This window comes from Felis catus, chromosome E2 (genome assembly GCF_018350175.1).
Source record: "Felis catus isolate Fca126 chromosome E2, F.catus_Fca126_mat1.0, whole genome shotgun sequence".
Taxonomy (NCBI): Eukaryota; Metazoa; Chordata; class Mammalia; order Carnivora; family Felidae; genus Felis; species Felis catus.
This window is the reverse complement of record NC_058382.1, coordinates 58,423,116-58,450,744: the sequence shown is the minus strand read 5'-3', so window position 1 is coordinate 58,450,744 and position 27,629 is coordinate 58,423,116. Positions and strand designations below refer to the sequence as shown.

At 53.8% G+C, this 27,629-nt stretch overlaps 2 protein-coding genes across 3 annotated transcripts; one reads left to right on the top strand and one right to left on the bottom strand.

The window, feature by feature from the left end:
* Positions 1-2,711: 2,711 nt before the first annotated feature.
* On the bottom strand, positions 2,712-10,229 carry LOC101089914. Of its 2 annotated transcripts, none has more exons than XM_023245612.2 (4): positions 8,882-8,955; positions 4,520-4,687; positions 3,840-3,971; positions 2,712-2,983 (listed from the first exon to the last, which is right to left on the bottom strand). In XM_023245612.2, the coding sequence occupies exons 1-4, from the start codon at positions 8,952-8,954 to the stop codon at positions 2,847-2,849; spliced, it is 510 nt and encodes a 169-aa protein (XP_023101380.1). In that variant the 5' UTR covers position 8,955; the 3' UTR covers positions 2,712-2,846. The 2 variants fall into 2 exon arrangements, with proteins under 2 accessions (XP_023101380.1, XP_044903027.1); XM_045047092.1 differs by lacking the exon at positions 2,712-2,983 and adding an exon at positions 10,090-10,229 and having other exon boundaries at positions 3,658-3,971.
* Positions 10,230-10,354: 125 nt separating this feature from the next.
* On the top strand, positions 10,355-27,557 carry EMC8 (ER membrane protein complex subunit 8). Its single transcript, XM_023245608.2, has 5 exons — positions 10,355-10,808; positions 18,558-18,634; positions 25,715-25,784; positions 26,522-26,616; positions 27,091-27,557. Exons 1-5 carry the CDS (start codon positions 10,578-10,580, stop codon positions 27,248-27,250), a joined length of 633 nt encoding a protein of 210 aa, XP_023101376.1. The 5' UTR covers positions 10,355-10,577; the 3' UTR covers positions 27,251-27,557.
* The last annotated feature ends 72 nt before the right edge of the window (positions 27,558-27,629 follow it).

Sequence of the window (27,629 nt, the reverse complement as noted above, 5' to 3'; positions counted from 1 at the left end):
CATGCTGCTAGCCACTCACCCCCACAACTGTCATCGTCGAGTTCACCGCTGCCCTCACCGGCGCGGGGGCGCACCTGCCTTCACGGCTCCCGGTTCCTCTGCCCTTCCTTCTCGCGGCCCACTCCTTCCCTCGGAGTTCCATCCCCTTCTTCCTGACCGTGCCCTGCAGCACTTCTCCAGAGACCAGTCAGTCAGTAATAAAAGCTGATCTTCACCTATGAAGATCTTGCTTTCTCTGCTCGTTATAACCGTTTCACGGATTCTGTCATTCGAGAGGAAATTACCGTTCCACCGCCTTCTGCCTTCTAGGATTGTGTTTCAGAAGTCTGCTGTTGACTGTCCCTTTGCAGGGAATAACTTTTATTTATTTATTTACCTATTTATTTATTTACATTTTTAGCAGAGGAGAGGGGCAGAGAGAGACAGAATGTCAAGCAGGCTCCACACTCAACACAAAGCCCAACGCAAGGCTCGATCCCACGACTCTGGGATCATGACCTCAGTCAAAATCACAAGTCCGACGTTCAACTGGCTGAGCCACCCAGGCGCCTCCGGAATGATTTTTTTTAAGTTGTGCAGGGTGGAAAGCTGCCGGCTGGTAACAAGGTGAACACGAGTGAGAGGCAAAAATAATAGGAAAAAGGGACAAGGTGCATTTCAATAGCCGGGAACTCTCCCGGCGAAAGGTGAGGAGCTGCCGGGGGGGGGGGCTCTGCAGATGGCTCCACGTGGAGACCAAGCCTGGGTCTGTCAGGAGCCCCACTCCTAGGGGCGCAGGGACCCCCCGGCCTCCCTGGTGTTCCCACCACTCTGCCCCAGCTTCCTTCCTCCCCGCCCCCGCACGGCACTTCAGCCCGGTTGGTGGGCTTTCAGCTCTGCCCTCCCAGGGCCTTTGTCTGGAACCGTTTGCACCTGCCACCCGCACCCCCACCCCAAGACGACTTTTGACGCTCTTCTTGGCTGGTCCTTGACTAGTCACATCCTCAGGGAGCCCTCCCCCAACCAACCTCAACTTGTTCCCACGCCCACCCCAACCCTGTCTCCATCAACCCTGAGGAGCATCATCGAAGCTTCCCATTCTGCCCATCGTCTTACTCGTCCTCGGTGTTCCTACGAGCCCTGTAAGGATAAGGGCCCCAAGGGTCAGGTCTGTCACACCCCACAGCATGCAGATGAGAGAGCAAAGGTCAGGTGGCCCTCTGGCGTAAGGATGGCAGACTGAACCGGGCACGAACGCTGCTCCCTCCTGAGTTGCCACTACGGTGGCAGGAAGGGGCAAGGACACAGACGACAGGACTCCACGGTCACACTTTGGAAACGGACGCTGACGTACAACTAGAACCCTCTTAGCAAGTTCAAGAGAGCAGGTTTCAACACGGTAAGGGCAGGCCAAGAAAGCCTGGTTACCCCAGAGAAAGTCCCCAGGCTCAAGGAGACTTTGTCTGGAGCTTTCCGGCGTAAGAGTCCGGGGGTCAGAAGGACCTTCGAACACCGTCTCCAGGACTCTCTCGAGTTCCCTCAGGCAGAGCCCTCCACTTCTAGCCCCGTTTAGCTCCATCGTCTAACCCGGGGTAAAGGCCCCTTCCTCTCGGGGTTGTTCTGTGGAGGGACAGTGGCCTTGAAGTGCTTGGCCCGGGTGGGTTCTCAATCAGTGGGTCATTTAAGGGTCAGAAGGGCCAGGTAATGAGTCAGGAGTGACCCTGGGCCACGTCAGGCACCTCGGGCCCATGCAGGAGCCCACCCTGGGAAAGAGCTGAAAATGGTACCATCTAGCAGGAGGCCCAAGCTTTGTAGGTGAGGCCATCCGGAGGCTATAGTGGCCTCACACTGGCCCTCAGAGCCAGACTCCCATCCCCTGCAGATGCCAGCATCCCTCCCCCCAAGGCGGGGAGGCCCTCCCAGGGAAGTCAGTGGGCCCTTCAAAACAAGGGAGCAAGGGCATTCCTAAACCATCAGGACGATTCTACAATCAGGGGTTTTACATAACCTGCTGAATTTTCAGCTACTTAGTTCAAGCCTTCTAACCACCTGCGACAGCCTCTGATCGAGCCCCAGGCCAACTTCCCCTCCCAGTTACGGCTGCGCTTCTCAAAGGCCGCCTCCCACTCTCCGCACACTCCCCACCGAGGCTGCTGGGAGACCCCTCTGTGCCAGCCCTCTGCACAGCTCCTCGCATGGAACATTCTAGGATCTGTTCTGCTGTTTCGGCAGGGCCTCCAGGGATCAGCGAGGGGATCTGGCGGGCAGGGCAGGCGGGAGAGCAGGACAGCGGGATGCGAGCCCAGAGGGGGCCTGCTGGGGCTGGGATGATGCCAGTTCCCTGGCACGGACTCCGACGTCGCTTTCTAAACTAAAAGGCTGAGAGCGGCCAGGGAACCAAGTCCATCACTGACGGAGCTCAGCCCGCCCTTCCTAAGCCCACGGTCACCCACTCCGACCAGCACTGACAATGTCAAGGTGGGAGGGCGGTCCCACAAGAAAAACAGCCACGGGGGCTTCTGCTGGTCCAGCTTTTCTAGTCGAAACCAAAACCAAAACACCCCGCGTACAAAGACCCTACGTTTCTCGTTTTTATATGAAGTCCCCTTGAACGACTTACTCTTGCTATTTCGTCTACACCCGAGATATGTTTGCAACAGACACTTGGGACAAACCGTTTCAAACAACGGGCACTGGCGCTTACAGTCACCAAAGAAGCGACCACGGCAGGGTTCACGTAAACTGCTCGTTTATTAGCATCGGTACTGCAACATAACAGTTTCCGGGAGCCGCGCTGAGCTGCACGGAGGTGGCGGAACGAGGCGAGGCGAGGCGAGGCGAGGCTCGGGTGGGCGGAGTGGCGGCTCCTACTTCTTCCACTCGTTCTTGTCGTAGTCCCACTTGGCTGAGAAGCCCTGGATCGGGCTGACCTTCATGTCCAGCATCCTCTTGGTCTGCTTAGCCACCCACTCCTCCTCGAAGGTGTGCGGGATGGGGCCATACACTAAAGCCCAAAACAATTTCATGAGACAACGTCGTCCTGACAGGTTGTTTCTAAGCCCACGCGTTACACGGGTCAGGCCTTCCCCCAACACACTGGCCGCCAGGCTAGCAAAGTCGTCTGCCGCTCGGCACCCACACCCACACCCACACCCGGGTTTTGAATTCTGGGCACTGACGACTCTTGATATTTCCAAACTATTCTCTGTTGACGAAAGGTTATCAATGAAACACGGGCTGAGAGCACAATGTCTGCTCCGTACGACGTAGACGAGGGGGCCTACAGACTAGCGCTGAGCACAAACAAGAAACCACGAGTGACTTGTGAGTCCTGAGGAACACGTCCACGGTCAGACCAAAGGTACAGGATCACAGCCGGCTGGAACGGGAAAAAGCCATTCCGCCCGGACACAAAGAACCCGGCAGAGGTAGCACGGAACGAGCAGACAACTCCAACGGCCTCTGTGCAGACCCTGTGAGGTCTAACGACCCAGAATTCTGCTTATGGAGACACAGTCCCTATTCAGTCGAAACAGCCCTTTGATAAGAAACAACGCCCTCTTCCTTGACCGAACCTTCCCGACGCTGTCCTCCGATAACGTAATAAAGCGTCACAGAAAGGCGGTGTGCCATACAGAGCAGGGAGTCCTTCGCTACCGAGCACGGCCCGCCGCGAAGAAGTCAGAAGGTGGCTTACACCGCTTCGGTGAACGTGAGCCGGACCCCAGAACGGGGGCGCCCGCCTCGTGCACAGCCGCCCACGGCCCACTCCCGGGCGCCGGTAGACGGCGCGTAGCCGACCCGATCCGGGCCTGCGTGGCTGCGACCCGAGACCCCAGGCCCCCGCGACCCCCACTCACCATAGTGCTTCTCCCAGATCAGGAGGAGAGCGGTGAAGCCGATGAAGAACATGGCAGCGCCCACAACCGTCTTCCACTCGTTCGTGCTCCTGTTCATTTCCGCGAAGCTCTCGTTGAACTTCATGCGGTACACTGGGGAGAGAGCACAGCCGTCGGTGCGGGTGAGGGGAGGCCGTGCCAGCAGCCCCTCCTCCGCGGGGCCCGCGACACGGCCGAGGGGCACAGCGCACACGCACGTGCTCTCCCACACGGGTGCGAGGGGTGGCGGAGGGGACAGAACGCACCTAGTCTGCTTTGAGCACGAAAACCCCACAGAACCAGTGAATTCTTCCTCCTCGGGTTACGGTGCAGGATCCACTGAGTCCCCAGAGTTTCACCCCCACCCCCCGCCACCTGACGGTGACTTTCGGCCTCTGATCTTCTGTCAGTAAGTTAGAGCAGACACCGCCCACCCGGCAGGGCCGCCAAGAAGCCGTGTCCGCACCCTCCTTCCTCCTGGGGGACCGGAGCCCCAGGGACCCGGGCAGAGGTGCGGCCAGCCCACAGAGCCGGGGCCCCGGAACCAGCCCCTGGGACACGCCCCGTGCTGGTCTCCGGGCGGCGCCCCCAAGCTCACAGCCCAGACCCAGGTAGACATTCTCTCTCACACGGTCTGCCAACACTTCTGCTTCAAGACCCACATTCAACTTTTTCATCGATGGAGAGGCTGCTCCAGGGGGCCTTCTCTTTCTCTTTCAAGGCCTTCTGGCTGGCAGAGAGGTTCTTGACGTGGGCCACGTCGGGCAGGGGGTAGTCACGCCGGTCCACATAACTCGGGAGAGCGTAATCTTCACTCTTCACGACGCTTCCTACAAAACACAGCGACGAGTGTTTGAAAATTCACACGGGTTCCGAGTGACCAACCCACACGAGGACAGGCGTGTGCACCCTGAAGACCTCGGTCGTCCCAGGGACTGAGGCCACAGTGTCACACGGCCGACGGACCGTTGGGGGAAGCAGGCCCAGACGGCGGGGCGAGGGTGCGGGGCCGGCTAAGCGCGGCCCTTCTCGCAGCCGACACGCCCCTGCCAGGCCAACTGCCACCGGGGACGGCAGGGCCACGCGTACCAGCACCACGCAGAGGGCACGCGGGGCTCTCGGGACGCCCTGCTGGCCTACACGAAGGCCCTTCTGCAGGAGACTCAAACTAAGGAGGGAGAGCAAAATCGGCAGAAAACTCGTAAAAGAAACAAGCGTCCAAAGGTCACAAACAAGACACAGGGCGCTGTTTATTGTCCCAGAAACAAACAACCTGCGCCCAACAGAGGAGGGACGCAACTACCCCCACAGGTGTGTCAAAGGTGTCATTCGTTCACAGGTTCAGAAATGTTGGCTGAGCACCTGTTACACGCTCACCACGGCTCCAGCTGAGAGCAGCGAACAGAGCCGGCTGTCCGTGGGTGCTCACAGGCCAGAAGCGGACAGACCCGTGGGTCCCAGGTCACGGCACGGGGGCTCAGGAGAAAGAAAAGGTACAGCAGAGGAAAGGAATCGGGGCGCACGGAGAGCAGGAAGCAAGGGACGGCAGTCAAGAGAACGAGGAAATAGCCGCGTCCTCAGCAAGTCACAGAAGATCCCGGGACTTTTTTTTTTTTTTTTTTTTAAGATAAACCACTGGTGTGCTTACACGTCCACGTAACTGAACACACAAAACTCCCGGCAGAGCAAACCCAAGTTGTTATCAGTGGAGAGAGGACAAAAGGGGGATTTCTGCTCCCAGAGATAGAAATCTTAGTGCCTTAAAACAAGCACGCATCTGTGTGTTGCTCAAGGAAAGAGAAACAGCTCAGAAGCCAGAAAACAAAGGAGTATCTTCATTTGTATTTAGGGCTTTCCCACTGCTGAAAGCTGTTTTTTCAATTCCATCCTATGCTTGCAAGAAAACGCTGTGATCCAAACTGGTCTGGAGGAGTGAGGCCTTGCAAAAATGCTTCGCTTCCGTTAGCGGAGTCGCCATGAGCACACTCTCCCAGGTCACGTTAACAACAGTGACCCATCGCTGTACCTCAAGCAAAGCACAATTTCTCTAGATGCTTATCTCTGGAGCGCAAGTGACTTACGCATACACAGCCCGATTCCGAAAACTTGAAGGTGGAAAGGACTGGAATTACTTTCCACGGTTCTATAAAAATAAGTGGCCTAAAAGAAACAAATGTATACCAGCACTCAGCTCCCATTAATCACTAAAAACAGACGTAAACTGGGGTAACGAGGACATTCCACAACTGACCGGTGGTTATGGCACAGCTCAGGAACTCAACTCAAAACCACTGAAGGGCGCTTTCAACGGGTCCGTGTCTGTCGTGTCAATCACCTCTCAGTAAAGTTATAAAAATGCGAATGCTCGCAACCTTGGAACACTCTCAGCATAAAACTGCACTTTCTAGAACAAGAACGGCCAACGTGTGGTCTCGGGGCTGCAAGGGTTCTCAGCACTTTGGGCCTGGTCCCCCACACTCCACAAAGATTAGCACACCAAGCATTCCTTTAAGAGGGAGACGAAAAGAGACTTTGCATCTGAGCGAGGGGCTCGTCACTGCTGTCCTCAGCTGGGTGGGTCTTTCCCTGAGCCTCTGCTGAGGAAATCCGGGGAATCAGGAGCGGCCCCCTCAATCACATGTGTCACAGCACAAGCACCCAGACACAGAGGCGGCTGCCAGTGGCACTTCAAAGCGCTACTATCTTAGGGGGAAAACCAGTCCGTGTATTCAGGCACCACGCGTGAAAGCTATAAACGGAAGGACGGGGGCACCCGGGGGGCTCAGTCAGTTAAGGGTCTGACATTTGATTTCGGCTCAGGTCATGACCTCATGGTTCATGAGTTCAAGTCCCACGTGGGACTCTGGGCCGAAAGCACCAAGCCTGCTTGGATCCTCTGTCTCCCCACTCCCCCCCACGCCCCTCCCCTGCTCATGCACGCATGTGTTCCTTCTGTCCTCAAAAATGAACCTAAAAAAAAAAAAAAAAAAAAGGACAAGACCTATTCAATGGACCGCAGTTTTCTCCACCTGCGTACCGCGTGCCGAAAACACAGCAATGAAGAAAGGCAGGTTCTCAGCCTCAAAAAAGTTTGCATCCTGGAAGCAAAGAGACGACACGCAGAAACCCCAGTAGGTCAGCCCTCCAAGCAGACAAAGCAAGATGATGTAGGCCAGGCAGCATCTTCACAAAGGGCGGTGAGGAAAGGCTATTCTAAAATAACAACTCTAGAGCTCTGAGGCAGAAGCCACAGCCTGCCGCACACCAGGAATGTGTCACACCCCTGGGGACGGGGACCCTGAGCACCCGGGAGAACTGCCTTGTGTCTGTCATTTGCTTTTTGAGTCTGCTTTGATAACATCAGAGAGGCCTAGTGCAGATCTTACCCCAGACACGAGAAGCCACCGGAGGATTTCAAAAAGGGACTAATTTAACTAAGAATAAGTTTTGGCTAATGCCACTGTAAAGAGAAGGAAGCTGGCTTCTTATCAAAGGCCAGAATGACCAAGGGGACGTGAAGGAACTTTCGGGGGTGATGCAAATGTCATAGTCCTGACTGGCATCGCTGTTACACAGCTGTGTGAGCTTATCAAAATCCACAGAACATTACGCTTAGAAAAGATAAATTGTACTTTCTATAAACTGCACCTCAAACGAATTAAACAAAGCTAAGAAAATATATAAGCAAAGCCAAAATAGAAACAAAATATAATCTGTCATTAAGTGACTTGCTAGGCTTTTTAAAAATGTTTATTTTATTTCAAGAGAGAGAAGGAAACGAGAATCCCAAGCAGACTCCTCACTGTCAGTGCAGAGCCCAACGCAGGGCTCACCCCCACAACCATGAGATCTTGACCTGAGATGTAATCAAGAGTCACATGCTTACCTGACTGAGCCACCCAGATACCCCTGGCTTCCTACAATGAAGGAGTGTTTCATTCCACACCTACTAATTAATCAACAAACTTGTCTTTATTACATCCCCATTTAAATAACAACATTTCAACGATACTCTCACTAGATGATCTGTGTTATCCTGGACAATATAAGGAATGGAGGAAAATGTAAAACAGACAGGATCACCAATTCGAGGACACAATTTCAAGGAAAAATTCACACATAAAAGCAGTTGAGGCAGTAGCAGTTACTGGGTATTGAGCCCCTGGATTCATAAGCCTTGCTCTCCAAGTTATCACTACTCAAGCCTTGCACTTGACCCCTCCCTAACACAACCTGCCATGGTAATTTGCATTTAGTCCTTTCGCTGGCTTTCTCTCCATCTAGGATGCCATTCTTCTCTAGAATATAAGGTTAAACCTGCTAATACTTCAGCACAGAGAAGCCGCCCCTCCAAAAACCTCTCCTGAACCCCAGGCCAGGGTGTTTCTTCTGAGGGTACATCACTTATTCAAACACTGTCTTCACATATCTGTCCCTCTCCAGACTGCAAACATCCTGGGGAAAGGCCCAAAGATGCTTGATAAATGCAAAACTAAACTCGCCATGTGCTGGGCACGAACTAAACTCTTTACATATATTTCAGGTGAGAAGAGATGCCTACATGTAAGAAGCTCATCCAAGACAAAAATGAGATTAAATTCTGCTCAGGCTAGAAGTCCAAGCTCCTTCCCTTCCATTGCCCCAGCAATGCAAGTGGTATTTAAGATAAATGGTTGGGACGTTTTTAGGGGGAGAGAGGAAATCATTAAAGTCGTGTATGGTGGAGATCTCTTGAAAGGGGTGGAACTTGAACCTGAAAAAAAACGGGAAGGGAAGGAAAAGGGGGGAAATATCAGTGTAAGCAAAAATCCAGACTAGTATTCAACATGATTCATAAATGCTCTATAATCTAGAGGTAAGCCCTGTTAAAATATTGATACCCCCCCCCCCCGAAGTCCCACAACAGCAGAATCAGGATCTGAGCCACCTTAGACCATCTGTGTTTGAAACTCCGGCACAGGAGCTCACACACAGTGGGAACAGGATGAAATCAGCTCAGCCCATTTAAAAGAAGTTACACTTACCATGCGCTCGTACACACACTGAGGTGGAAATTGCTCGCTTGCCAATTAGGCTAAACACTCTGGTAGCCAACATTCTGAAAGAGAAAAATGCACACCTTCTCTATGAATAAGGGCAAACACCCATCGGGGATTCCAGTGCATTTGGGAAGTCGATGCAACTTTGGTTTTTTATCCCCAACATCTATGACCCACTGTTTCTTCGTTACCGACTCTAAATTCACAAAATACCCGAGAATGAGATTTTTATTAACAATCGACACGTTTTTACGGGGCTTCATAATAGGCCAAACGCCGTAATATATACTCAGGAAATACATATACAGGAAATTAGCAGAAAACTGGCTTTGTTAAAAAAAAACAAGGAGAAGAAATTTTAGTGAGGAGACTGAGAAAGCTAAACCCTAAAGCGCTGAGCTACCATGACGGGCTCCACTGTCTGGAGGAAAAGGGTAAACAGCTCAAAGGTACCGGCATGCACTGCATGCAACTGAGCATTTGGTTAAAAACCTAGCAGGTGCCTAAAATAGGAAAAAGACATCAGGCAGAAAGGCTGCAAATACGGCCTGGTCCACTGCCAGTGTCCGCGGACAACCATGACCTGGATGACCCAGCTCCCACCCGGGTCCTTCCAGCTTCGGGCCCATCTCCCCTACCTCCCCTTCCTTCCAAACGGGGACTTCAGCAGGGGACTGCTGATGACCAAAGGGACGCCGAACGCATTGGGAAAACGCACAATAAACATAAGCATGACGTCAGGGCTGAACTGACTCGCACCCTGCGTCTTCTCTCCCCGGGCCTGGCCCGCGCGTGGGCGGACGCGGGGCGGCTCTCCCCGAGCCCCGTTAAACCGGTGCGGTCGCGCAGTCGTAGCTGGAGGGCTGCGGCCTAGGCTGCAGAGCCGCCGACCCCTGGCCCCGCCCTCGGCCAGCGGGCGCTCCAAGGTCAGAACCCGAAACTAGACCACGGCCGGGGCGGCGCAGGTGCAGCCAGGCGGGATGCCGCGGGGCGGCACACAGGCCGCGAGCCGGCGGCCCCCGAGCCCCGAAACCCCGCCGGCCGGCCTCAATGTCACAGGGCTCCGAGGCCCAGTCGCCGCTCCCTGCTGGCGCCGGGCCGCCGGGTCGCGGGCACGCTCGTCCGCTGGCTGCCGGCCCCTGGCCCTCCCCGGCCCCGCGGCGAGGGCCGCCCGCCATCCTCCGCCCGCTCACCTGCCGCCCGACGCTGCCCGCCGCGACCGCCGCGACCGCCCTCTATGTCCGGGCTGCCCGCTACCGGAAGAGAGGAACGAGGGCGCGCGCGGAGCACCACGGGATCGAGGAGGACCCGGCCGCGCCGGAGGTCACCCGAGCGGAAGGAGGGCAGCGCCGCCAGCGTCGTAAAAGGGCTGGTCGGGCCGCTTTACGGCGGCGTCGAGAGGCTGCTCTACGGCGGCGTCGAGAGGCTGCTCTACGGCGGCGCCCCGCCAGAAGCGCGAGTGGAGTGTGAGGCGGGCGCGTCGCCTTCTCCCCGGCGGGTTGCTAGTGTGTGGGGAGCCCAGCCCGCCGCGGGGCCGGGCCCGTGCGGGCCTCCGCCAGCCGCGGGGCCGCGCCAGGCCGCCGCCGCCTCACCCCGCTTCTCCGCTGAGGCGCCGGGCGGCCGGGCGGGGGATCCAGGCCTGAGCCGGCGCCGGGGCCTCCGGGGCCCTGCCGGGCGCAGTATGCCCGGGGTGAAGCTGACCACCCAGGCTTACTGCAAGATGGTGCTGCACGGCGCCAAGTACCCGCACTGCGCCGTCAACGGACTGCTGGTGGCCGAGAAGCAGAAGCCCCGCAAGGAGCACCTCCCCCTGGGCGGCCCCGGGGCCCCCCACACCCTCTTCGTGGACTGTATCCCCCTCTTCCACGGCACCCTGGCCCTCGCCCCGATGCTGGAGGTGGCCCTCACCCTGGTAAGCGCGGGAAGGGCGGCCTCCCCTCGGAGCGTGCGGGCGGCCCCGGCTGGAAGCGCGGGTGTCCGGCGGGAGCCCGGAGGCGGCCGCGGTGGCGGAGACTGGGGTGTCCCCGCGGGCTCGGCCTGGCGCCACGGGGCCGCAGCCGGAGCGGTCGCCGTGCCCCCAGAGGCGCTTTAGGTCCGTTCCTCAAACCGGTAGCCTTTGCAGGAACGAGCTGTCGCTAACTGGGTCGGGACTCGACCGCGCTGATGCTCGGGGACCGGGAGGCGCGGGCAGTAGTGAGGAGCTGGGAGTTGGACGCTGCAGCGTGCTTCCCGCGCCGCCTCCCAGAGCCCGTTCGGTGTCTGGCGTGGTTGTAGACGCTCTGGTTCCTTGGCGGGCAGTGCCCCGCGGCTCGAGAGTCCAGACGCGTTCGGAGAGGTGGTTCTGACCTGACGGGCGCTCCTCCCTTTGAACGTGCGCGACCGCCGTGTAAGGAGAGCCGGTCTGTTCCCGCCCGTGGTTTTTCTTTGTCGAAGTCGTCTCTACCCGCAGCGCGGGGTTCGAACTCACCGCCCCGAGATCAGGAGTCGCACGCCCCACGGACCGAACCTGCCGGGCGCCCCAGAGGACGCACCCATGGTTTCAAAAGCTGGAGACTGAGCTTAAAAAGCGGTAGCAGACCTGCCTCTCAGCCATCGCGTTTGGGTGTGCTGAGCGCCTGCTGTATGCACGTGCGGTGGGGGAGAGGTTTAGCTCAGGGACCAACTGTAATGGAACTCCGGGCAGTAGTTCTTAGGGTCTGGGGACCAGCGCAGGGAAAAGACCACCTGGGAGGTCCACGGACTTGTTAAAATCTCGGAGCGAAACAAACCGGAACCTCAGAGCCGCCTCCTACCTGAGTTGAGATACTGTTTAGTTTCCACTTAAGTACAAATACAAACTACTATCCTCAAGAAAGTTAGTTCACACAGAAGGTACTTGAGTTTGAGAAGCTGTGGCTAGAAATGCTTTGTCTGAATTCACCCCAAGTAAAGTGAGCCCGTTTCATAATTTTCCTAATTGGGACACCCATGGCCGTTCTCGGGAGGCAGGAAGTCCCCTTGGGCAAATGGCCCCCCAAGGCCTACGGGGCGCGTCTTTGAGGGCCTGCTGAACTGGACCGTTGTGTGCATTTCTCCACATCTTCTCAGGGCAGGAGATACATGAAAGTAGATATTTATAAAATGCATCCGAGCTGCTCTTGAGGGAATGTGCTGCCGGTACCAAGCTGGCCGGGGGGGGGGGGGGGGGGGGGGGGGGGGGGAGGGGGGGGCAGTTGATGCGAGTGTTCTCATCCAGCTGCCTTAATTACTCTGATCTCAAGGGAATTGCAGGTGCTTGGACATGTGAAATACAGTCGCTTGCAGGGAACTAGGTTTCCCGGGAGCACTGATGCAGGATTATTCAGTTTTCCAGTCGTGCGCCAGGCCCGTGCTGGGGGGCGGAAAGGGCTGTGGATCACAGCACCTGCTTAGCCGTTGATCGTGCTCCAAGCAGAAGTACAGTCTCTAAGAATAAGTGCCGTATGTGGGCTGGGGCAGAAAGCGGTGAGGTCCAGGGCTGGCCCAGGCTTGCCGAGTCAGGGAAGGCAGGCTGCCTGGGGAAATGCACTTGCAAGGAATGGCTAGGCGGGCCACCGAAGTAGTAATGGGGGGGAGGGGGGGGCGGGGCGGAGAGAACATTCAAGGCAGAGGGGGGACGAGAAAATGGCAGAGAGGGGGAGCTAGAGTGTAGAGTGTTAGGGGATCAAGGGCAGGTTTCAGAGCAACCCGCAGGTCGCACGGGAGTGCGGGCACCATCATGAGGACAGAGGGCCGCCACTGGAGACAGTTCCACGGGCGCGTTTGTGTGCTGGAGTGATGGCTCCAGCCTGCAGCAAGGAGAGTGTTGGGAGAAGCGCATACAGGACCAGAGGCAGAGAGGTGGCCTAAACTGCAGCCTGGATGCAGAGGGGACAGGTCAGACAGAATCAGGAGGAAGAACCCACGGGACTCTGTGACTGGTGACTGATGGTAGTGTGGACACAGGGAGAAGGAAGCAAGGGTGGCGCCTCGATTTCTGACTTCTGCCTTGGACGACAGTGGTGCCGTTTGTTGAGGGGACATGAAGACCCAGCATTGAATGTTTCCAAATGGGTCTGGAGCTTGGAAGACGGACGGGCTGGGGATGCAGATTGGGAACCGGTGGCTTTGCAATGACTGTTGAGGCTATGAGAGCAGGTCGTATAGGGAGGGGCAGTGTGTGGAATGAGGGGAGAGCTATGGATGGTGCTTTTACAGGGTGGATGGAAGGGGAATCGGCAGGGGAGTAGCCAGAGGGGTCTGAAGGAGACGCATGTTCTTTAAATCCATTTAAAATCCTGTCAGATGGCCTCAGTTAAGCATCCAACTTCAGCTCAGGTCATGAGCCCACCGTTCATGAGTTCGAGCCCCGCATCGGGTTCTGTGCTGACAGCTCAGAGCCTGGAGCCTGCTTCGGATTCTGTCTCCCTTTCTCTCTGCCCCTCCCCTGCTCACACTCTGTCGCTCTCTCTCAAAAAAAAAAAAAAAAAAAAAAAATCGTATGAAATATCTAAGCGTCTTAAAGACAACTTGAACCTCACTTGGAATTGTCAAAGAATTTTTCTAATTCTTATTCTTAATTAAGCTTTGTAGAGTTAAAGGATTATAGTACTTCCATAAGATAGAAACACAATAGTTGAGAGAATTAAATATACTAACTATAAACAACTGCATTAGAGTCAGCTTTACACGAATTTTCCCCAAGGAGCAGAGCTGCCTCCCAAACCACTTAGCTGGGGAGGGAAAATGCCCAGAGGAGACCCAGACTCTTTCAATGGCCCAGTGCCACCAGCTTGTTAGGAAAGGGGCACCCTGTCCTTCTCCCCCTGCCCCTCCCCCACTCACGCTGTCTGAAGAGAGGGAAGGGGGTACTGCGTGGGACCCTGTTTGATCTTACCCCCCGCCCTTTTACGCTCTGCCCTCACTCTCCACTTAGAGCACTTCCCCAAACATGCCCTTCGGTGTTTGAGTCTCCCGTCGTCCCGTAGAGTTAAGTCTGCTCTAGATTCTGGGCCACAACTTCTGTAAGCAGTGAGAACAAGCTGGGGCTCCGCCCTCGCCCAGCGGTGGTGGGTTACGTTGGCTCCTCTTATACTGACCTGCCCTGAATCACAGCCCCAGCCTTAGACAGGTGTGAAAAAGATGCCGATGGAGTACAAATTAAATAACTCTCAGAGCAAAGTTACAAGGGAAAATTTGCGATTTGAGTCTATCCAAAAAAATTTTATCACAATTAACGTATTTAAGTTTATGCCATCCAGCTTTTGACTTAGCAACTTTATAACCTGAAGGCAATGAGAGGTCTCAGCATACGGAGCCACCGTTTATCAGTATATCAGCTATGGAAGATGCGGTTTTAATAAAGCTTCTAAATCCACGAAACTGTATAAACGAGGCCTCATTCTCATGGCTTTTTTCTATTCAGGGAGTTTCATATTGTAATTATTTTTAGTAACTGGGAAAGGCTGACTTGATAAGCAGTCCATCAAAGGGCAACATCAGATTCCTTTGAAAAGCTTTTCATTATAATTTTCCATTTAAAAAAAAATCCTTCCATTTCTGGGTGCTTTTCATTTTTTTTTTTTTAAGCACTTATGCCTGTTATTTATCCTTATAACCCTTTGACGTAGGTAGTGACGGAATTATTTCTAATAGCGAAAACCCATAAAATGTTAGCAGGAAAATCAGTGTGGACCTGCTGTTTCTCTAATCCCTTTTCGTCCTTTTGCCCTCAGTTGATTTCCTGGTTCTGCGGAGCAACTTTTGATTACATTCCGCTGAGATGACTTTCTCAATTGCCGGTTGGTCTCACCACCTTGATTCTTGTCCGGAATTCTTTCTGCTGCCTCCATGTGTGCCTCCTCTGTGCTCATTGGCATGGGCCGCTGTCCTCTGGCTCTTTCCTAAGCCCCCTGCCTACTCTGCCTGGTTACCTCCAGAACATTCACAGCTAGCCTGGGAGACGGAGATGGTTTGCTCCAGGCCCTCTTTCCATTTCTTCCCTCTGAACTTCACCCTCGGCCCATCCCATGTACCTCCAAAGCTCTTTCGTGGATGCAGCTGCTTTCCATCCCGTGGAGAATCAGCACCCAACTTTTCTTCTCGATGCGTCTAGCCCTCCCCTTAGGCTCCCAAGACCTGCTTGTTGCCGCAGACGGCAAGGCTCCCAGGCACCCCCAGCTTGTGGGTGGCACATGTGGGAGTGATGCCCTCCTCAGGGTGGCTCTTCTCCTGCCTTACCTGCTTTGTGGCAATGGCACACACGTACGTTAGCAAGTTTGCAGAGAGAAGCTGGTAATTCTTTGTGCACAGCTGAGCTGGCAATGAACGAGTGGGGCCTGGTGCCTTTAGTCGTTCTGTGTGTCTGACACGGAACAAGCCAGAAAAGGCACTTGGCACAGGGTGTGTGGCAGGCTCACGCCACGGTAAAGGTGTCCTCCTTTTGCCTCTGACGAGTAAAAGAAACTACAAGGGTAAATATGGAGTTCAGACCCTGTGTGCGGAGCCTGTCGTCCTCAGCTGTGGTCTTCGTGTGGATTGTTCACAGGATGCGTGGCGGGAGAGCAGGGACCGTGGAAGTGGACTCACAGAGAACGGAGATCAGACGCCAGCCGCTCAGTTCTTCTGCCTTGCCCTGCCCCCCTTCGGGGCGAGCTGCCTCTTAAATCCACTAAGACTTTTCTTAACCAGCCGTTTGGGCTTTCTGAGGATTCAGAAGCCCCTCACCACCTGCCCGCCCCCTCCTTGCCTCCCCTGTTCACACTGCTCGTCTTTTGCTCACCAGCTTTTACTGCCCTCCAGGTCACTCACCTGATGAGGTCTGGTTCCATTTTTGAAACCATCAAAGAAAACTCTTCCATCTTATTAAAACTTGTTCACTCTGGGGCGCCCAGTCAGTTAAGCGTCTCTCTCGATTTTGGCTCAGGTCACGATCTCACAGTCTGTGAGTTCGGGCCCCACATCGAGCTCTCTGCCGTTAGCACGGAGTCTGCTTGGGATTCTCTCTGTGCCCCTCCTCTGCTTGCGTGCTCACTCGCTCACTCTCTCAAAATAAGCAAATAAGTAAACATTTAAAAAAAAAACTTTTTTTCCACATCCGCCCTTCTGTATTTTCAACTGTCTGTCTATCTGTGGACCATGGACGTGGGTGTGCATGCCCATCACAGGCATCCTTACAGTAAGCTTGGTTGTCCTTGTTTGAATCGTTCAGAAGTTTTAAAACCAAGCCAGAGCCTTTATGAACTGGCTCACTTTTAGGGCAGCCTTTTCAGAGAGTTTTAGAAGCTCAAGGTCATGACGCTGTTTTTCTGCTGAAATTGATTCGACCACTGTGTTTGTCACAAGAATCACCTTCACGTCAGTTACTTTCTGTGCTCCCTGAGCACAGATACAGGTGATCCCACCTGTGTCTGCTGGGGGACATGTCCTGAACCGTTGCCTCCAGCCCAGGATTGGATCAGGAGCAGCGGAGACAGCTCACGGGGTGGTCAGAACAGCATCAGGCAGCAGGCAGTGGTCCTTGTACTAAACGTAGCTGTGGTCAGCCAAAAATGATCCCCTGGCGTGTCCACACCCTAATACTTGGAACCCATGAATATGTGACCTTACTTGGCAAAGGGGACTTTGCAGATGAAATTAAGGATCTTGAGGTGGGGAGGCGAACCTGGGTGATCTGAAGAGCCCAGTGTAATCACAGGGTTCTTATAAGGAGGAGACAGGTGGGGCAGTACAGGAAAAGGAGAGGTGATGACAGAAGCAGAGGTCAGGGTGGTGCCGCCACCAGTCAAGGAATGAGGGTGACCTCTAGGTGCTGGACAAGGCAAGGAGAAGATTCTTCCCTAGAGTTTCCAGAAGGAATCAGTGCTGCTGACCCATTTTAATTTGTCTCCGGTTCTGACTGGCTAGAAGGACAAGCCTCACCAGAGAGCCAGGAGAGGGCCTCTCAAGTGGATAGCGAGGACGCACTCAAGAGGCTGGTCTTTGAATAGAAGTGAAAGCTGAGAGGGCGGGCTATGCCGAAGGGGCTAATCGTGTGGGTTTGAGTTCAGGGAATGGGGCCAGATGCCAAAGTTTAGAGCTGGGCTATGTCGTTTGGTGCTGCAAAAAAATAGTTTTAGAAAAAAATGAAAGAAGTTGCTGCTGTAACTTCCAGAAAGTTTCTGGAACCCGTGCCTTTAAGAAGTAATAGAAACAAAATACAAGTGATTGTGGAGTACTTTGCAGCAAAGTTACAGCGAAAGAGCCATTATAAATATTTTGGAGACATAGCCCTAGTCTTTTGGGTGGATGACCAAAACATCTAATTGGCTCATTGAGCCTTGGTTTTGACCCAATATGGTAATTCATGAGCTCTTAGGAGGCCAGAATTATTATTCTAATCCTTGTGCGAGCAGGGAACCTTGGACTGGGACCATCTGGTAATATCTGCTTTTAGTCACAGAGGACACTGCCTGAGCCCCAAACCAGAATTCAGGAAAAAGAGCAGTACAGCTGTTTTTGTTTTTTGGTTGTTTGGTTTGGGTTTTTTTTGTTTTTTTTTTTAAGGAAACGACTATTTTTAACTAGTTAATTTACTATGAAAAAACTGAGAATCAATTTTATTTCCTCTTCTGATTGAGAATAGAATTTACTGCAGTATGTTATTAAAATTCCATTACGGCAGGGGCACCTGGGTGGCTCAGTCGGTTGAGCGTCCGACTTCAGCTCAGGTCGTGATCTCGCAGTTCATGGGTTCGAGCCCCACATCGGGCTCTCTACTGACAGCTTGGAGCCTGGAGCCTGGAGCCTGCTTGGGATTCTGCGTCTCCCTCTTTGTCTGCCTCTCCCCTGCTCACGCTCGCTCGTTCTCTCTCTCTCTCTCTCTCTCTCTCTGTCTCAAAAATAAACATTAAAAAAATAAAATATTTTTTAAAATTCCATTATGGCAAAACAGGAGGACCTTTTGTTGTTTTTAATAATGGCATTAGACCTGCCAGAAGCTAAATCTAAAAACTTTGAAAGTCGGCCACCGTGCTCCCATTTGAAAGCATGCCACAGGGAATTGAGTGCACGAGAGAGAGGGTGTGTGTGTGCATGTGCATACACACCCCCACCTGTCTCTGCCCACAGATGTCCGTGGCCTGTTTACCCCACATCCCAGCATAAAGTGTTTTCATGGTTTGTTGCCAGGAATACAGAAATTTAAATATAATATAAAAAAACTTGGTTTCAGGAGACCGAGATTCCCATTCTGGCTCTGCCCCCGGCTGTGTCAATGTATAGGTTTAGTTTGCTTCTCTGTGAGGGATCGATTTCCGGTGTCTGAAGGCTTGCTCAAGCCCCAGAATGCCTCCATTCTTTGTATCTGACGAGGAGGTGGGTAAAGATGGTCCCCTCCTCCACCTCCCTGCAGTGCTGCCCCTGTGCCACGTGTGTGGGCGTTGGGGCCCCTCAGCGAGAGTGATGTGGCCTCCCGTAGACCATGCACAGCAAGCTAGTGTGGCCTTTCTCGTGGGAGCACCCATTTTCTTGTAGCTTTCTCCTGGGGACGAGGATTCAGGGATTATACTGTGTCTTGTCCGGGGGGGGGGGGGGGGGACGGGGGGCAAGGTCTCCTGTGTTTATTAAGAGGTGACATTTAAGAGAAAATCATTCATCTTTTATTCCCAATGTTTGTCTCTTTCAGATTGATTCATGGTGCAAAGATAACAGCTATGTGATCGCCGGTTATTACCAAGCTAACGAACGAGTCAAGGATGCCAGGTATGTCCAAGCCACAACCCTCTGGTGTGAAAGAATGATCATGTGGCACACAGTCTCTGATGCGCCTCTTGACCGTCGGTAGGCTCTGTGACAACAAACCCCTCCTCGCCTTCTGTGCTCGTTTATAGCGTCTGAGAGGAGCTGCGGGGTGGTTAATTTCCACACAGAAATTGTGACACTTCCATTAATCTGGAATTGAGTTTTGTATCATCTGTATTTTGCTTGAAGGGAATTCACGCAATGAAAGCGACAGTCAGGGGCCTCTGATTCCGATCCCAGCTAGGAATGGTGTAGGGCCGAGCATTAGGAAAGACTGCCGCCGTCTTTGGGGACAAATAAAACAACTTTTGGGTTTGGTGCTCTTAGGGTCTGTACCGTGATGAGGATGTAGTGTTTGCAGCTCCCTTCTTGTGGGCCCCTGGTTCTCACTAGTGAGCAAAGGCGAGGACTTCGCTCGCTTTCTGCGTTAGTCTCCTCCTCCACAGAGACAGGGACGGCACGCTGGATGTTCGGATAACTTGAGGAGGGCTGGTCCGAGGGTCGTTTCCGAAGGTCTTGGGCAGCGTGTAAGGGAACTCACCAGAGGGGAGGGCTCGGACAGAAGGCACCACCAGCCCTGCGCCTAGAGGGACCGAGGGGAAGAGGGCGGTAAGGACGTGCACCTCAAGAGAAGCAGTCCCTCTAGGGACACGGCCAGCAGGGCCAGCCCCAGAGGAGTCGGTACTCTGATCTCCCTGTGATTTCCTCCAGCCGGAAACCAGGCGCAGATGGGAGGTGCCCGGCACGGCCCTCTCGCTCGGCTCACGTCGTCAGACAGAGCCACTGACTCCGGCGTCCAAGCAGTTGGGGGCTGCAGTGGACGGTCCCAGAGTTCCTGGGATGCCCGGAGCGCACCCACTTGCTCAGCATAAGTGAGGGGATGGACTCAGGAGCACTTTAGGAAATAACGCAGTGAGCCGGTGACCAGGTGTTGCCGTCATTGATGAGGCACAGACGTGCTTCAGGGACTGGGTGCGGGCAGGACTCACGGGGAGGCAGGGTGACCAGCCAAGTGCTGGGCTCCAGACAACCCTGGCGAGAGCCCCTGCTTGGATGGCAACATGCAGGGCCTCTGTGGTCCCGGGAACCACCACTCCTCCACGGGCCCCTTCTGCGTGTGATCCCATCAGCCCCCCGCGCATTGATGACACCACGGCTGCGTCTCTGATCCAGACCTGTTCACAGGGCCCTTGTGGTCTCGGTCTTTGTCACGTGAAAGACCGGGCCCGGAAGGACCGGCCCAGGGCCACACGCACGCCGTGAGGGTGGTGCAGAGGCTCTCGCAGCAAGAGCAACGAGGAGCTGCTCTGTGGGGATGACGAGGAGAGCCCTCGGGGAGCGGTGTCATCTGAACGGGCACCCGGGAGTGGGCTTGTCAGGTTCACGTGTGGAGAGAGGGGGGAAGAGCGTCCAGAGAGGGGACGCGTGAGGTAGACACCGGGCGGAAGTGGGCGGGAATCCAGGGCGCACACGGAGGGAAATGCTAGGAATCAACCCTAGAAAGGTCGGGTTCTAAGGCCTTTGGAACTGCACTTTGTAGGCAGTGGGGAGCTGTCCTCGGAAGGAGGTTTCCCGAACCGAGCAATACCCTCCCACAGGTGCTCTCGCAGAAAGGCCAGGAGACCAGGCAGGAGGTAATGGCACCAGTGTGTTAAGTGTAGAAGCCTCCCTTTCCTTCCCCCCCCAGCACACTCCGAAACCCCGGCCTAGCGTGGTTGCCCCACGTGTGTGTGCACGGCTCTCATCTGCGTGCCTGTGTGGCTCACGGCGCCTCTGTCTTCCTGCCTCTATTTGGACCTCAGTCCAGCCCAGCCCAGCCTTCTCCTACCCAGACACCATTTTCATGCGACTCGTAATCTAGACTTTCCCATTTCCTTCACCTGCTCTGCTCAGGAGGTTTTGCATTCTCTCATCTATGTCTGTTTACGTGCCTACTAAGAGGCCCTTGTCAGATCTGTAGGGGGATTAAAGAGCGCTGGGGGACAAGAGGGCCAGTTACCCTTTAGTCCCTTCTGATGAGTCTCTGCTAGATTTGGGGGGGGGGGGCGCTTATCCTCCCGGTGTGTGTGCCGGGACTGTGTGTCATCCTTTCCAACCCTCACGACACTCCGGTGGGGAAAGTCCATGCAGACACGGTCACTGCACAGACGCCACACACACAGCTTGGAAGCTCAGGAGCTACGATTATGCTAACGTCCGTGTCTAATACTATTTGCCGGGAAAACCTTCACTTGTCTCTCAGCCAGACCTAACTTAAGATGTGTCCTTTTAGAAATACCAGCTGATGGACTGTCTCACAGCCTGGGCCTTACAGTCAGGTAGACTTGGATTCAAAGCACAGATGACTTACTGATTCACCTCTTTGGGCTGCAGTGGTCCTGTCTGTAAAATGGTGGTTAAAGCTCACGCCTCAGAAACTGGTCTTGAGGACAAAGTGAAGCAACGTGTATCATGTTTAGCTTTGTGCTTGGTTGGAAGTGCCAGCTTTGGGCTGTTACTATTACTAGTCCTATGATTTGCTTTTTCCAAAAAAGGATCATTCAAATGTACTATTAGGACTATACCAAAAGAAAAAGCTTTTGCACAGCCGAGGAAACCACCAACAAAAAAAGGCAGGCGAGTGAGTGAGAGAAGATGTGTGCAAGTGACGTAACCCATAAGGGGTTAATACCCAAGATGCAGAAAGAACTTCTACAACTCAACACTCCCCCCCCAAAAAAAAAAAATAATAAATAATGAGCAGAGGACCTGAATAGACATTTTTCCAAAGAAGACGTACAGAAGGCACAACAGTCCCAACAGAGAGGACGCTTGGCATCACTCATCATTAGGGAAATACCAGTCAAAACCACAATGAGATGTCCCCTCACAGCTGTCAGAATGGCTAAAATCAACATAAGAAATACCAAGTGTTGGTGAGGATGTGGAGGAAAGAGGACCTGTTGGTGGAGAATGCAAATTGGTGCAGCCTCTGTGGAAGCAGTGTGGAGGGCCCCCCAAAGTTAAAAATAGAACCACCATATGATCCAGTAATTCCACTACTGGGTATTTAAAGAAAACAAAAATAATAATTAGAAAAGATACATGCACCGCTGGTCGCAGCACTGTTTACAATAGCCAAGACCGTGGAAGTAACCTCAGTGCCCATCGGTAGATGAACAGATATGGAAGGTGTGGTATATACACACATAGAATAGTACTCAGCCATAGAAAATGAGATCTTGCCGTTTTTGACCACATGGATGGACTTCAGGGGTATTATGCTAAGTGAAAGAAGTCAGAGAAAGACAAATATCATATGATTTCACTTACATGTGGAATCTTAAACTCTTGGGGCACCTGGCTGTCTTGTCAGTGGAGCATGCGATTCTTGATCTCGGGGTTGTGAGTTTGGGCCTCATGTTAGGTGTAGAAATTACTTAAAAATAAAATCTTTTTAAAAATAATAGGGGTGCCTGGGTGGCTCAGTTGGTTAAGGGTCTGACTTCAGCTCAGATCGTGTTCTTGCAGTCTGTGACTTCAAGCCCCACGTAAGACTCCGTGCTGACTGCTCAGAGCCTGCTTCGGATTCTGTGTCTCACTCTCTGCCCCTCTCCTGCTCATGCTCTGTCTCTCTTACTCTCAAAAATGAATAAATGTTTTTAAAAAATTGTTAGTAATAGTAATAAATATAAATAACGAATAACTATTAAATACAGGGGATAAGCTGGTGGTCACCAGAGGGTAGGTGGGTGGGGGGCTAGGTGAAATAGATGAAGGGGATTAAGAGGTACAGACTTTAAATTACAAAATCAATGAGTCACAAGGGGCACCTGGGTGGCTCAGTCGGTTAAGCATCTGACTCTTGATTTGGGCTCAGGGTGTGATCTCACAGTTCTTGAGTTCAAGCCCCACATCAGGCTCTGCCCTGACAGCACAGAGCCTGCTTGGGATTCTCTTTCTCCCTCTCTCGCTCTCAAAATAAATAAATAAAATTTAAATAAATAAGCCACAGAGATGAAAAGTACAACATAGGAGACATAGTTGTATTTTTAATGTTTTATTATTTATTTTTGAGAGTGAGAGAGACAGAGGACGAGCAGGGGAGGGGCAGCGAGAGAGGGAGCCACAGAATCCGAAGCAGGCTCCAGGCTCCAGGTTCCGAGCTGTCAGCACAGAGCCCGACGCGGGGCTCGAACCCATGAACCGTGAGGTCATGACCCGAGCTGAAATGAAGAGTCGCACACTGAACCGCCTGAGCCACCAAGGCACCCCAGGAAACATAGTTTTTAAAAAAACCAATGCATATTTTAATATTTTGAGGCGTAACATGTTTGTAGCTATTTTATTAAGCTTAAGGGCATCGTGTCAAGTTTTATTTAGTACTTGATAATGACTGGTGTTTTGCTTCCTAATTCGGATTACATGTGGGTGAACGTCAGTACCAGGCACAGCGCCCTGGCCTGAGGTTAGATGCTCAAAAAAAAGCATTTAGGTCGAGAATGTGCGATCTCAGTTCAAGCAGATTTCTGGCTTTGCGAGCGGGGAAGGGGATTGGCAAAGGGGTCTCTGCCTCCAGGGTGCGCCTGGAGGTTTCTTTGAGCCGAGTCTTGACGGGAACAAGGGGGTGACCCGGCCTAGGAAGAAGCAAGGGGGTGACGCTGCTCCCATAAAGTGACAGTCCCACATTAGGAAGGCAGTCAGGGCTGAGGCTGGTCAGGATTTGAGAGTAAGTGCGTGATGCCAAAACTGTAAAGTGGCATTTCTTTCAAATACTTTTTCAGCTCATTAACTGCAATTTGACTTTTTTCAAAAGAATGCATTTTAAATTTGAGTTTCGGGGCATCTGAAGAGGTCGTTGTTGTTTTTAATGAATGTTTCTTGACCCCTTCCTGATAAAAGTCGCTAGCTACTATGAGTGGTCATCATAAATGTCAGGACGATGGTTTTAGAAGTGTCTTCATGGCAGAAGCTTCACGAGTCTCAGAAGATCGCTTCCTTAGCAAACAGCGACTTCTTTTCTCTGCATCTGAGGCGTGAGTTAGGGACGTCGGATTGTGTCTGGCCCGCGTTTCGTGGGTGAATAGGCAGGCCTCCTCCGTGGCTCCAGTCCCCCTCCTTGCCATTCGCCACTCGAGCCGTGGTAACTGGGTGCCTGCCGGCTCCTGGTAAATGCGGCACGGCTGTGCGTCCCTTGCCAGGCTTTCCGTGGTGGCCTGAGGGACAGCAGCCCCTGGGGCCCGTTCTCCTTTAGACTGCTCTGTTGTTTTTGCGTCATTTTTTCTAATCCTGCAGACTTAGAGGCATCACATCACTGCAAATTCTCAATTTTGGACGTGAAAATGGAGTAATTAAATAAAATACCTCATTTTCCTAAGACATTATTAATCGGACTTTTTTTTTTTTTTCCCAGCTCAGTCACAGCATAATCGTATGTTTCCTTAGGTAAACCCCATAATTACCCATGTGTTTTTGTGGCCGTTAAAATATATTATGTCTCCATCCTTGATTCAAAAAGCTGAGACTCTTCATTGTGCGGGGCAAAAATAAGATGCACAGAAAGATCTGTGCGCCAAGGGTTAGGCGTTAAAGCACTTCAGGAATAAACAGTTTAGAGGCAGGCCAGATGGACCCCCGCCGGGGCAGTGTGGCGAGAACAGAGTTTTCTGGGCATCGTGGACGGGAAGGGATTCGGTAAGCAGAGAGCAGGTTGGAAGGGCATCCCGAACAGGGAACAGCGTGAGTGCCGGGGAGGAGCACGCGAGGGAGACCGTATGCAGGCCGTTGCACTGACGTTGAAGACACACAAAGCACTGCTCCTGTGTGTAGGAACGGTAGCTGGTCCACAGGGAGAAAGGCGGGACGCACGAAGCTGAGCACAGTGGACTCTTCTCTCCCAAGCTTTGATGAGTCGCAGGAAACAGACTGGAAGTTTCATTTTAGGAAGTTTGATCTGAACATACACGAGATAAGAGCCTAGAAAACGAGGCCGGTTAGGAAGCAGTTTTGGAAAAACCCAGGTGTAGGGTGACAGCCTGAGCACAGTGAGTGGGAGGAGAGCAGAGGAGGCCGAGGCAAGGGAAGAGTCTCCAGCACCCGGTGAGGGTCAAGGGGGAGTGGGCCGTCAGAGAAGGTAGAGCGGGAGGTTCCAGCTGGGCCGCAGGGCGGGGGGGAGGATGAGGGTGCTTGGCAGGCCTCCGGGGTGCAGACCCTCGAAGGTAAGGGGGTGGGTACCCCCGTGGCACGAAGAGACAAGACTGCCGGCTTATTCAAGAGTGAGATTGGTTGAAATTTAAGAAACACGGGTGAAAGGTTGGACAGCGGGAACCAGGCAAACAGTGTTTTTTCCCATGGAGGAAGAGACCGGCTCAAATTTGGAGCGGGGCAGGGGCCACTAAAGGAGACCCCTGAGGAGGAGGTCTGCGTGGAGGGGCCCCCGGGTGCGAGGAGGCCTCTGCCTGAGATGGGATCAGAAAACAGCCAGGGCGGTGAGGGTAGTGCAGGGATGATGCGGGAGCCTCTCTGGTCTGCTCTATGGACTCAAGGGTGCAAGTTGTCACTTATCGAGGTCGGGATGGGCCGGAGCCAGCGATTGGAGGCTGACGAGCGTGGAGAAGATTTGGAATGGCCTAGAAATGTTTAAACTTAAAAGAAAAGGCGGCCGACTCCATTGCCAGCAGCCGAGAGGTAGATGGAGTCCCTCTGTGAGTAGGTGTGTGATGAAGCGGGCGGCCAGGGAGGCGTCAGAGGGCGGGAGCTCCGAGCGTGTGCTGCGCTCTCCTCTCCGCTGGCTCCAGGGGGCCCTTCTGCTCAGGGTGCCTCTGCCGGAAGGCAAGGGCCCGCTTCGCGCCGTGCTCCCCGTGGCCCGACAGCACTCCCTGCCCTCGGCACAAGTCCCTGCGGCTGACCGCGACGGCCAGAAGCCGCCTTAGCAGGCGTGACGAGCGCGCACAGGTTACCGGCACCGCCCTCTGCCTCCGTGCTTGTGAGCCCTGCCCCGGGGGAGACTGTTGGACGGCGTCCACTAGAACGACTGTCAGCTCACTGCCGCGTCTTTTGCAGTCCGAACCAGGTTGCAGAGAAGGTGGCCTCCAGAATCGCCGAGGGCTTCGGCGATACCGCCCTCGTCATGGTGAGTCACTCTTGGGCGCTGTCGCGTTTTCTGTGGCCGGACCGGCTGCCGAGCGTTCTCTTGCTCACGCGGAGCTTTCTCGTGTAAGCGGTCTCCTCTCCGCAGAGGCTCCGTCAGACCAGTGCCGCCCTTCGTGGCCTCCTCCCGGCTGCAGACCCGCAGGCGCAGTGTGAATGCCGCTGGGGCGCGGCCCACTCCACGCCTCCAGGAGGGGCGGTCGTTCCAGCTCAGTGGTCCTCAGAGTGGGGCTCTGTGCCAGCGGCATCAGCACCACCTGGGAACGTGTCGGAAATGCAGATTCTCAGGGCCCAGCAGGCTGCTTGAATAAGCTTCCAGATGATTCTGATGCACGCTCCAGTGTGAGAGCCGTTGAATCAGAGCAGCCGACAGCCCAGAGGGAAGGAAGAAGTCAGGCAGACGGTAGCAAACATCAAACCCTTGGTACACAACCTCAGTCCAGACAGACTTCTAACAGGGGGGCAGAAGCTCTGCTTTTGTGAGAAAGCTGTGAAGTACTGAGCACTTATTCTCCGTAACAGTTAATCTCGGGCCACTCGAGGTGTGATGGCACGCGTCGGGTTTGCGGAGTCCGCGCACCGTGTGGGGGTTTCTGTCCGGGCCGGGGGCTTCCGCTGCCGCCTCGAGCCACGAGGAGGCGCCTGAGGCCTTCCACCAGGGTGCCGGCTGCCGCTCCCCTTCAGCTCTGTTCACGAGCGCGTCCTTTGTCTTGTGCGCAGGTGGACAACACCAAGTTCACGATGGACTGCGTGGTACCCACGATCCACGTGTACGAGCACCATGAAAACAAGTGGCGGTGCAGAGACCCACACTAGTGAGTGCCGTGTCCTCGGGGCGGCCCCGTGCGGTGTGCTGGGGGCTGCTCCCCCGGGAAAGCCGGCCCGGCCTCTGGTTTCGAGAGAGCGTATTCTCCAGGGGGGTGTACAGACCTCACACAGAAAGCGTGCATGCTCCCTGGCTCCTGAGAGAAGCTGAGCGCTACTCCGAGGTCCCCGCCCCGCCCCCGGGCCCCCTTTTCCGGGCCTCTGCTGTGGTTATTTATAAGCACTCTGAAAGCATCTGCCATCCCCCTCCGGCTTCTTCAGAATTTCGTTTGGAAGGGGCTCCTTCGTTTCTCAACCATGCCCCGTGCTCTTTAGGCACATCTTTGTTTAAAACATTCGTGGGTGCTGGCATCCGTGACTGTCTTCCTTTGTCCCACTGTGTGTGTGGCCGGTTTTCTGTGTGCTCTGTTGGAAAGCCACCTGTTCTTTGCCGAGGGCCTGATCTCTCCTGTTTCGCCTTGTAGTGATTACTGTGAAGACTGGCCAGAGGCCCAGAGGATCTCCGCGTCGCTCCTGGACAGCCGGTCGTACGAAACACTTGTGGATTTCGATAACCACCTAGATGACATTCGGAATGACTGGACAAACCCGGAGATCAATAAAGCTGTCCTGCACCTGTGCTAGGGAGGGGTGTTAGTGACTGCTCTCTGGCTATGTCCACTGCACGGAAGAAGAAAGCTATTTTTCAGTGTAAATAACATCTCTCCCATAGCCCGTGTGGAGAGCTGGCCGTTCTCAGAGGTGGCACGTGTCCTGACAGAGGGCAGGATGTCCATCTGCCGGCTTTTTAATGCAGTCGCTAGAAGAGGTGCAGACTGTCCCATCCGACTGCCCCTGTGGAGTCCTTCCCAGTTGTATGTTGCTCTAATCCTCCAAATCAAAGCTGTTTCTGCCTGTCCAAGATTGTTCCTATTAAACAGTTTTAACCTTTTATAATCTGGAGAGAATGCTTCTTAAGTCTTACGAACTACCTTTAACAGAAAAAGCCCAGATCTGGTACTTG

Coding starts and splice junctions, on each gene's coding strand:
- LOC101089914 (XM_045047092.1), bottom strand. CDS start 8,954: ATGTTGGCTACCAGAGTGTTTAGCCTAATTGGCAAGCGAGCAATTTCC. Junction 4,688..8,881: donor AGTGTGTGTACGAGCGCATG/GTAAGTGTAACT, acceptor TGTGTTTTGTAG/GAAGCGTCGTGAAGAGTGAA. Junction 3,972..4,519: donor CATCGATGAAAAAGTTGAAT/GTGGGTCTTGAA, acceptor CTCTCTCCCCAG/TGTACCGCATGAAGTTCAAC.
- EMC8 (XM_023245608.2), top strand. CDS start 10,578: ATGCCCGGGGTGAAGCTGACCACCCAGGCTTACTGCAAGATGGTGCTG. Junction 18,635..25,714: donor GAACGAGTCAAGGATGCCAG/GTATGTCCAAGC, acceptor CGTCTTTTGCAG/TCCGAACCAGGTTGCAGAGA. Junction 25,785..26,521: donor GCGATACCGCCCTCGTCATG/GTGAGTCACTCT, acceptor TCTTGTGCGCAG/GTGGACAACACCAAGTTCAC.